The 11249-nt window shown below is 40.9% G+C and overlaps 1 protein-coding gene across 2 annotated transcripts in view; it reads left to right on the forward strand.

Moving 5' to 3' along the window:
• Window positions 1-10892, forward strand: part of CABLES1 (Cdk5 and Abl enzyme substrate 1) — a 166918-nt gene extending 156026 nt beyond the window's left edge. Inside the window, exons 7-10 of one of the 2 annotated variants that reach the window (XM_082258675.1) lie at window positions 1-104; window positions 1691-1797; window positions 3794-4001; window positions 10301-10892. In XM_082258675.1, the coding sequence (XP_082114801.1) occupies window positions 1-104; window positions 1691-1797; window positions 3794-4001; window positions 10301-10441 (560 nt within the window). In that variant the 3' untranslated portion in view covers window positions 10442-10892. The remainder of the gene's footprint in view (window positions 105-1690; window positions 1798-3793; window positions 4002-10300) is intronic. The other variant, XM_082258674.1, reaches the window with a different exon arrangement.
• Window positions 10893-11249: the final 357 nt, after the last annotated feature.

Consider the following 11249-nt stretch of genomic DNA (forward strand, 5'->3'; position numbering starts at 1 on the left):
GAAGCGACATAGCAGACTTTACAGAGTACGATCCAAATCTCCTGGATGATCCTCAGTGGCCATGTGGCAAGCACAAGCGGGTTTTAATTTTCCCTTCTTATATGGTAAGTCTTATACCTTATCTGCTGTGTTTGCTGTTATAATATTTTGGAAATGGAGGTTCCTATTATCGCCATAAGGCATTGTAGTACATTTGATAAACTGAATACTGTATTTGCATTATTGCAAGAGCCCAATTGTGACTGTCCCTTTATAGAAAGCCTGCACTGAAAGAGAAAACCCATTGCTGAGCTCTGTGGGCAAATTCTGGTTTCCTGTCTCATAAAGCCTTCTAAAGAGATGTCAACAATGGCAGACTTCATGGGGGGTTATTTACTAAAACCGGAGAGTGCAAAATCCTGGTGCAGCTCTGCATAGAAATCAATCATCTTCCAGGTTTTTTTGTCAAAGCTTAATTGAACAAGCTGAAGTTAAAAGCTGATTGGCTGCAGTGCACAGCTGCACCAGAAAAAATACAAAAGTAGCTGTACTGGCCTGAAGTTACATGTTTAAATACTTCCTTGCAGCTCGCAAACACCTGAAGCTGGGCATTCATTGTAGTATATATGAAAATTGTATTAAAAGGAAACTGTGTGAAATTTGGGAGCTGCCATTGCAGACCTCCCAAAAAAATACTAGTTTCTTGGCTGTCCTACTAATGCCTTGGCTTCAAAACTTTTTGAGTCGCTAACAAGTTTATAGATGCGGAATTCTAAATCATGTGCCGCATGCTTTTTCATAGTTTGTGAAGCCAGGCAAGCAGCATTTTTCAGTGCAGAGGCAGCCCCCACATTTCTTTTATGACAGATTCACTTTAAAAACTAGTGATCACTCCATGAAAGCCAACTGAAATGGATCAATAACAAATGTGCTGTTGAGGTCTGCTGATGCCCATAAACATGAGGTTGTCAGCCCATTTCAGCCAAAACTGGGTGCATCAAGCTGTGATCCTCTTTAGGGCCTTTGTTGATGGGCTTTGGGCTTGTGTCGCTAGCCTTATGCCTCGTACACACGCAACGATTATCGGCCGACCGATCGTCCGACTTTTGTCCAGAGTGGTGTTTTGTTGGTTAGAATGTGCCTAGACTGCACACGAATTTTCTCGGCCAACAAAAATCTACTTCAGCAGTGATGTCATGTGCTGGTTTACTTTCCGTGTGTTTTTTCTTCTCTGAGCATGCCCAGTCTTGCTCATCAGATTTTTGTCTTCCGAAATCTGTACTGACTGACGGAAAATCGGCCGTTGTTTTGACGGCCAACAAAAATTTTGTAGCCTGCACACCAGATTTTTTTCGGCCTAAAAGTCGGAGTCGGTTGTCGAAAGCATCATACTAACAAGCCGAAAATTGGCCGATCGGACATTGGCCGAAAATTCCCGGCCAATAATCGATGCGTGTGTACGAGGCATTAGTTCGACAACTGTTTAAGATACTTCTGAGATCATTTAGAAAGTCATTGGCAGGTGCATTTGACATGCAGGTAGCATCCTTCTGATTTGCATTTGATCTGCTTCAGCTGAGTTGTGCAATTCTGTAGACTTCTTTGGGAATGCAAAACCCACTTGAAGCATTCAAAAGCCCATCAATACAGGCTCTAAATGTATGGGTGCTTCTAGGGATAAATTAACCTAAGCATCTTCTTTACATTTCAGACCACTGTAATAGAGTACGTGAAACCATCTGACCTCAAAAGAGATATGAATGAGACTTTCAAAGAGAAATTTCCTCATATCAAGCTTACTCTTAGCAAAATAAGAAGGTATGTGACATTTTCATCTACGCAAGACTCCACCAATGACACATTAGCAAAAACTCCAACATAAGGGTTCCTAATTTTTAAATGTGAGAATTTTTTAAAAAATTACTCACCTGACTGAATGTTAAGATTCTTTTGTAAAGCTTTGCAAATTGTTTTTCTCCGCAGTATTTCTTTTTAATGAATACATTTTAAAAATGAAGCATGGAATGTGCCAGTCATGTACTGGCCACACACTGCAAGCTTTGTCTTAGTAATATATTCCAGTACTGTATCTCTGGATCTTTGTATTAATACAAGCACCTGCTACACTGCCAATTGCAGTCAGTGGAACTGGCAAATCTCTCCGTGACCACAATACATTGTTCCCCTAGGCATACAAGTAGGTGACATTGTCTTTCATCATATACATAATTACATGCTATAAAGATACAGGTGACATTAATACAAAGGGTCTATGCAGCAGTTTGTTTCCTGAATGATGTCATTGAACCCAGTATTGTTTAGGTAAAAAGCATTTTATTTGATCACCCAACACAGAAACCAGGACTAAAAACATAACGGTTTAAAAAAAAAAAAAATAAGTATTTACATGTGCATCTATGTAGCCAGTGCTAAAAAAAAAAAAAAAAAAATGGTCAGTGTCTAACTTTTTGAGACCTTACTACTGAAGTCCTAGAAATATTACCTGGGGTATTTGTAAATTGTATAACAATTAAAATTATGTAAATACATGTATGTGTGCATATATAGATACGCACACACAGTATCTCACAAAAGTAAGTACATCCCTCACATTTTTGTAAATATTTTTTTATATCTTTTCATGTGACAACACTGAAGAAATTACACTTTGCTACAATGTAAAGTAGTGAGTGTTCAGCTTGTAGAACGGTGTAAATTTGCTGTCCCCTCAAAATAACTCAACACACAGCCATTAATGTCTAAACCGCTGGCAACAGAAGTGAGTACACCCCTAAGTGAAAATGTCCAAATTGGACCCAAAGTGTCAATATTTTGTGTGGCCACCATTATTTTCCAGCACTGCCTTAACCCTCTTGGGCATGGAGTTCACAAGAGCTTCACAGGTTGCCACTGGAGTCCTCTTCCACTTCTCCATGTTGACATCACGGAGCTGGTGGATGTTAGAGACCTTGCGCTCCTCCTCCTTCCATTTGAGGATGCCCCACAGATGCTCAATAGGATTTAGGGCTGGAGACATGCTTGACCAGTCCATCACCTTTACCCTCAGCGTCTTTAGCAAGTCTTTGAGGTGTGTTTGGGGTTGTTATGTTGGAATACTTCCCTGCGCCCCAATCTCCGAAGGGAGGGGATCATGCTCTGCTTCAGTATGTCACAGTAGATGTTGGCATTCATGGTTCCCTCAATGAACTGTAGCTCCCCAGTGCCGGCAGCACTCATGCAGCCCCAGCCCCAGACCAAGACACTCCCACCACAATGCTTTACTGTAGGCAAGACACACTTGTCTTTGTACTCCTCATTTCTTCAGTGTTGTCATATGAAAAGATATTATAAAATATTTTCAAAAATGTGAGGGGGTAATCACTATTGTGGGATACTGTGTGTGTATATGTATGTATATATATATATGAATCAGACTTCAGTAAAAGGGGCCATCGTATGATCATATACATTGACAAATGTGGTCATGTAGCTGTTGGGACAGTTGGATTATTACATTCCTGTTTAACATTGAAATTTTGCAATTCAGGTATTGCATTGCCCCGTGGCATCATTTTCATGGCATGCATATATGCATGTTTGTGATCTTCTTTCAGAATGGTTATTCAGAAAAGTCAATATGAAACTTGTTGTTTAATCTCATGCTTTTTTTTTTTTTTTTTTTTTTTTTAGCCCTAAGGTGAAATTCCTATAGTAACTCTCTTAAAAAAATCAGTAGTTTAAACCAATGCAGATTCATCCACATTGATGTTTCAGTAACAGTCCTTAAGCGTATGCTTTTCTGTCATGTTTGTAGCCTGAAACGGGATATTCGCAAGCTGGCACAGGAGGAATGTGGCTATGAAGAGCCTACTGTGGCCATGGCATTTGTTTATTTTGAGAAGCTTGCATTGAAGGGGAAGTTGAACAAACAAAACCGAAAGCTTTGTGCTGGAGCCTGCGTCCTGTTGGCAGCCAAAATTGGGAGCGATCTCCGAAAACATGAAGTCAAACACCTCATTGATGTAAGTACATGACCCTTATTGCTGCAGAGCCACCATATTACAATGATTTAAATAAAACTGCTTGGAGCAAAAACATACAAATACATTCTACACAGAAATACAAGACAGTTCTAATTTCTTCCCAAGCTATATTCTGTAGAACTTCCTTCATTCAGAGGAACATACAAATATAAATGAACCGGGAGTGTAACTTGCAAGAAGTGGGAAAAGTTCCCAGAAAACATTTGCATTGGGAAGAGTAGGGTAGAATGACCTCTATCAGATTTCATAGCTGTTTGTTTCCCTGATAGGAATGAGGGAAGATCTTCCAGTGGGGACACCAATTACAGGTCATGTACCATTCATGCTTACCAGAAGCTTAAGATTTGCTTAGAAAAGTTTCCAAAAGTTTTGGATCACAGGGAGGCTGGAAACCAATACCTCTACACTACCTGCTTCGGTCATCAAAAGGAAAAGTTCAAACTCTGAAGAAGCATTGCTGTTTTAATATAATATGGGTAAAGCTATCTGACCTCTACCAAGAAACACCTTGTCACGAATTTCACCCACAGTATGCAAAGACAGTAGATACTTTCTAACCCAACAATGAACCATGGTTGATCTGCTGAAGAGCCTCCCACACCAATGAGTAACTAGCAACACCCACATTGAGATAATGGTATAGGATGCCAATACTATGAACTGCAGAACGACCATATAGCCACAGTTCAAAGATTCAGAATACAGATTACTTATTTCAGCTTACTGATTTTACGGAGTGTGTCAAACAAATTATACAATCACCAGGTTATAACTACGGGAATGTTTCTGAGAGTACCTTCTATTATTGAAGTACAAATCTTGGCAAATTGTACAAACATGCTTTAAATTAGAGCAGTGTCACCGCAACAAGTGTGCAGTGAATGTCTAGAAATCTGCCTCTTAGTGTGGCTCTTTAGAGTTTTTCTTTGTCACATGGGGATTTATAATATTATTTTCATTATGATTGATATTATCATTATAATTGTATAGGAAATAATTATTTTACAGCATTTCTATTTTAGACTCCTGTCCCAAGTATCAGAGCCAAATAGTGACACTGAAAACATACACTAATCAGCCATAACTTTACTACTACTGACAGGTTAAGTGGATAACACTGATCATCTCACTACTATGGCATCTGAAAGTCAGGGGGAGATATTAGACAGCAAGAAAACATGTTGCTCTGAAGTTATTTTGAAAGCAGAAGACATGGGCATTGCAGTTTGTTGAGTATATGGCTGCCTAGCCGCAGAGTGGACAAGGTGTTCATACTGACCTGGACCACAGAGCAATTAAAAAAGGTTGGCCTGGTCTGATTTTAATTTAAAAAATGGTTTGATGAACACTGCAACAAGTTTAATGTGTTGACTTGGCCTCCTTATTCAATTGAACAGCTGTGGGATGTGTTGAAAAAAAAAAGTCCAGTCCATGGAGGTCCCACCTCGCCTGCTACTGGTGGCTTGGGGCCAGATACCACAACATATCTTCAGAGGTTTATTGGGACTCCATGGCGCAATGGGTCTTGGTGGGTGATCATAATGTTTATATATGTTTTTTTGTGTATGTATGTAGGTATATATATATATATATATATATATATATATATATATATATATATATATATATATATATATATACAGTGTGTATATATATATATATATATATATATATATATATATATATATATACAGTGTATATATATATATATATATATATATATATATGTACACTGCTCAAAATAATTAAAGGAACACTTTGGAAACACATCGGATCTCAATGGGGAAACAAATGCTCGATATCTATACTGATATGGACTGGGTAAAGTGAATGAAAGGATACCACATCATTTGATGGAAATTAAAATTATCAACCTACAGAGGGCTGAATTTAAAAACACCGAAAATCAAAGTGAAAAAAATGATGCAGCAGGCTAATCCATTTTGCTGACATTTCATTGCAGCAACTCAAAATGGTACACACTAGTTTGTATGGTCCCCACGTGCTTGTATGCATGCCTGAAAAACATCAGGGCATGCTCCTAATAAGACGACGAATGGTGTCCTCGGGTATTTCCTCCCTGATCTGGACCAGGGCAACACTGAGCTCCTGAACAGACTGAGGTGCAACCTGGCGCCGTTGGATGGACTGAAACATAACGTCCCAGAGGTGTTCTATTGGATTTAGGTCAGGCGAGTGTGGGGGCCATTCAATAGTATCAATTCCTTTATCCTCCAGGAACTGGCTGCATACTCTCGACACATGAGGCGGGGCATTGTCGTGCACCAGGAGGAACCCAGGACCCACTACACCACTGTAGGGTCTGACAATGGGTCCAAGGATTTCATCCCGATACCGAATGGCAGTCAGGGGGCCATTGTCTAGCCTGTAGAGGTCTGTGCGTCACTCCATGGATATGCCTCCCCAGACCATCACTGACCCACCACCAAACCAGTCATGCTGAATGATGTTACAGGCAGCATTACATTCTCCACGGCTTCTCCAGACCCTTTCACATCTGTCACATGTGCTTAGGGTGAACCTGCTCTCATCTGTGAAAAGCACAGGGCCCCAGTGGCGGACCTGTCAATTCTGGTGTTCAATGCCAATCGAGCTCCACGGTGCTGGGCAGTGAGTACAGGGCCCACCAGAGGATGTCGGGCCCTCAGGCCACCCTTATGAAGTCTGTTTCTGATTGTTTGGTCAGAAACATTCACACCAGTGGCCTGCTGGAGATCATTTTGTAGGGCTCTGGCAGTGCTCATTCTGTTCCTTGCACAAAGGAGCAGATACCGGTCCTGCTGATGGATTAAGGACCTTCTACGGCCCTGTTCAGCTCTCCTAGAATAACTGCCTGTCTCCTGGAATCTCCTCCATGCGCTTGAGACTGCTGGGAGGTACAGCAAACCTTCTGGCAATGGCACGTATTGATGTGCCATCCTGGGGGAGTTGGACTACCTGGGCAACCTCTATAGGGTCCAGGTATCACCTCATGCTACCAGTAGTGACACTGACCCTAGCCAAATGCAAAACTAGTGAAAACCAGTCAGAAAAGATGAGTAGGAAAAACAAATGTCAGTGTCCTCCACCTGTAAAACCATTACTGTTTTGGGGGGGTCGTCTCATTGTTGCCCATCTAGTGCACTTGTTAATTTCATTAACACCAAAGAAGCTGAAACTGATTAACAATCCCCTCTGCTACTTAACTGACCAGATCAATATCCCAGGAGTTTAACTGACTTGGTGCTATACTCTATTCAAAGAAATGAAAGGAATACTTTTTAATCAATTTATACAGTATCTCACAAAAAGCGAGTACACCCCCCCCCCCCCCACATTTTTGTAAATATTTTATATCTTTTTATGTGACAACACTGAAGAAATAACACTTTGCTACAATGTAAAGTAGTGAGTGTACAGCTTGTCTAACAGTGTATATTTGGTGTCTCCTCAAAATAACTCCACACACAGCCATAAATGTCTAAACCACTCCACCCCTAAGTAAACATGTCCAAATTGGTCCCAACTAGCCTTTTTCCCTCCCTGGTGTGGTGTCATGTGACTTGTTAGTGTTACAAGGTCTCAGGTGTGAATGGGGAGCAGGTGTGTTACATTTGGTGTTATTGCTCTCAATCTCATATTGGTCACTGGAAGTTCAACATGGCACCTCATGGCAAAGAACTATGTGAGGATCTAAAAAAGGAATTGTTGCTCTACATAAAGATGGCCTAGGATATAAGAAGATTGCCAAGACCCTGAAACTGAGCTGCAGCACGGTGGCCAAAACCATACAATGGTTTAACAGGGCAGGTTCCACTCAGAACAGACCTCACCATGGTCGACTAAAGAAGTTGAGTGCACATGCTCAGCATCCTATCCAGAGGTTGTCTTTGGGAAATAGAGGTATGAGTGCTGCCAGCATTGCTGCAGAGGTTGAAGGGATGGGGGGTCAGCCTGTCAGTGCTCAGGCCATACGCTGCACACTGCATCAAATTGGTCTGCATGGCTGTCATCCCGGATGGAAGCCTCTTCTAAAGATGATGCACAAGAAAGCCTGCAAACAGTTTGTTGAAGACAAGCAAACAGTTTGTTGAAGACAAGCAGACTAAGGATATGAATTACTGGAACCGTGTCCTGTGGTCTGATGAGACCAAGATAAACTTATTTGGTTCAGATGGTGTCAAGCGTGTGTGGTGGCAACCATGTGAGGAGTACGAAAACAAGTGTGTCTTGCCTACAGTCAAGCATGGTGGTGGGAGTGTCATGGTCTGGGGCTGCATGAGTGCTGCCAGCACTTGGGGAGCTACAGCTCATTGAAGGAACAATGAATGCCAACATGTACTTTAACATACTGAAGCAGAGAATGATCCCCTCCCTTCGGAGACTGGGCCGCAGGGCAGCGTTCCAACATAACAACCCCAAACACACCTCCAAGACGACCACTGCCTTGATAAAGAAGCTGAGAGCAAAGGTGATGGGCTGGCCATGCAGGTGTCCAGACCTAAATCCTATTGAGCATCTGTTGGGTATCTTAAAATGGAAGGTGGAGGAGCTCAAGGTCTCTAACATCCACCAGCTCTGTGATGTCGTCATAGAGGAGTGGAAGAGGACCTGTGAAGCTCTGGTGAACTCCATGCCCAAGAGGGTAAAGGCAGTGCTGGAAAATAATGGTGGCAACACAAAATATTGACACTTTGAACCCAATTTGGGTTTACTCACTTTTAAGCTACATTCACACCTGAGCGTAGCGTTTTTCGCGCGTTTTTTACCGCGATTTTACCGCGATTTTTGCGGCGTTTTTTACCGCGATTTTACCGCGATTTTTGTGCAGGCGTTTTTAGATTGAATAGAGATCAATGGAAAACGCCTGTAATCTGCCCAAAAAGAAGCTCATGTACTTTTTTGAGCGTTGGGCGTTTTGTATACAGCGTCAAAACGCTCAGATGTGAACAGGGGCCATTGAAATGAATAGGATTTGTCTTGTTGGGCGTTTTGAGAGCTGATCCTAGAGCAGAAAAACGCCCCAAAAACGCCTAGATGTGAACGGAGCCTTATTGCCAGCGGTTTAGACATTAATGGCTGTGTGTTGAGTTATTTTGAGAGGACAGCAAATGTACACTGTTATACAAGCTGTACACTCACTACTTTACATTGTAGCAAAGTGTAATTTCTTCAGTGTTGTCACATGAAAAGATATAATAAAATATTTACAAAAATGTGAGGTGTGTGTGTGTGTGTGTGTGTGTGTGTATATATATATATATATATATATATATATATATATATATATAATGTGTGTGTGAAGAAAAAAATAAAAACACACACACAAAGTACTTGAGTGAGTTTGTGAATACTGTGTTCATAATTAGGCCCATTTGTCTTTTTGCACAAAAATACAAAAGAAAAAAATATACCTGGCATGAAAATAGATTTTATTAAAGTTTTTTCATGAGTTTCTTTATTGCCTGTACTTTTTTCTAATTCCCTTTAGAGCCTTGCAGCTGTGAAAAGATAAATCACTGATTCGTATCTGTAATATCACTTAAAATTAACCTGAGATTTGCCCATGCAGAATAAAGCTACAGGTTCAACTAACCACCCTTTCCTTAGCTGCCTATACTTTAACTTCCCTTAACTCATCCATTGGAAGCAACAAACAAAGCCCTGTGTCAGGTCAAATCTAAGTTTACACAGAGCTAAGAACTCTCTCCATCGTTTTGGGACAATGTTGCATGTGCCCAATTACCAATCACCCCTGCTTGGCTAAATCAATTCAGTTTAAGGTGTGCTAACCAGCACTGAAGGCATATGAAAACGCCCTACAATAATATAGATGGGAGACAACCTTAGCTTGCTTTATGTACATGTAACTGTACCTTAACCCTTTCATGACCAGAGGTTATTGATGCGTGGGTGATCAAATTTAGTAGCATCAGAATGTGTCCGTTATTGTGACAAATACTCTGACCAAAATACATGCCTTAATAACTTTACCTTCTCAATCCTTAATGGAGTAATGGAGTCTGGGGACCATGAACATAGATTAACATTCTCTAAGCATGGGGCATCATGCTGAGGAACCATAATCTACAGATTGTTTTTGCAGCTTGATGAATCTTTGTGAAATATTATAGCTGCTACAGGATTCTGATGTATATCCTCGCCTAAATGCCCTCCTACCTTTTTTTTTTTTTTTTTTTTTTTAAATCTCTTTTAAATCCTAATACATTATTATGGCATGTCTTTAACATACAATGTCTGTCTGATTTTTTCCTTAGAAACTGGAAGAGAAGTTTCGTTTGAACAGACGTGAGTTGATGGCATTTGAATTTCCTATCCTGGTTGCCTTGGAGTTTGCTCTTCACCTACCAGAGCATGAAGTTATGCCCCATTACAGACGTTTAATCCAAAGCTCCTAGCACAGGCTACATGCCTTTCTCTGGGACAGTGGAGGAGCTCACAGAGCCACAGCTGCTATTGGACATACATACAAATGATTGATTGTTACCTGCACCTAGTGGAGATGGTCATATTGTGAACTGACACAGTACTATCCTCTAATCAATAGACTGGCAGGGTGAGCAAAAGTGCACCTGCCTTACACTATCTCTAGCAGCAGGTAGTTTGCTAATCTTTGGCTGTGTGGAGCCTCCTTCACCTTCAATGTGGGGTGCTGTTCTTGAGGCTTCACTGTGGTTAATATGTAGCATTTCCCACCTCCAATTCCTAATTGGGAACCTGTTTAATGAACATTAGCTCAGTTCCCAAAATGGCTATCTACACTTTGTGAAGGTGCATGTATACTTTAACACCAATGGTCTCTTTGGAGAAACTTGCTGGTATTTGTCTTTTATACATAGACTTTATTGTGAATAACTGTCGAGAGGAGAAATTTCATGTGTGGACCACAAGCTGAAACTTCCAGCACTTCTCTCCACCAGGAACATTTTTACTTTAAACTCACAAGTGGACTTTGTCATCTCTTCACCTTCAGGTCTGACATTTATCGTGAAGGACATTTCATTAAGGTGCCATGTCAGGTGTTAACCTTCACTGTGTCAAAAAAGAAATGTGCCAATGTATTTCTTACAAAGAAAGAACTTTTATGTGCCCTGCTATCTTGGAGGAACACAAGAGACTGGCTTAAGCCTGGATGTAAAAACTGTGTGAAATGAATCTTAACCTCAACTGGCACTGGCCATGACACACACGGATTAACACTACAAC

Source organism: Pelophylax lessonae (genome assembly GCF_965119305.1).
Source record: "Pelophylax lessonae genome assembly, chromosome: 5".
Taxonomy (NCBI): domain Eukaryota; kingdom Metazoa; phylum Chordata; class Amphibia; order Anura; family Ranidae; genus Pelophylax; species Pelophylax lessonae.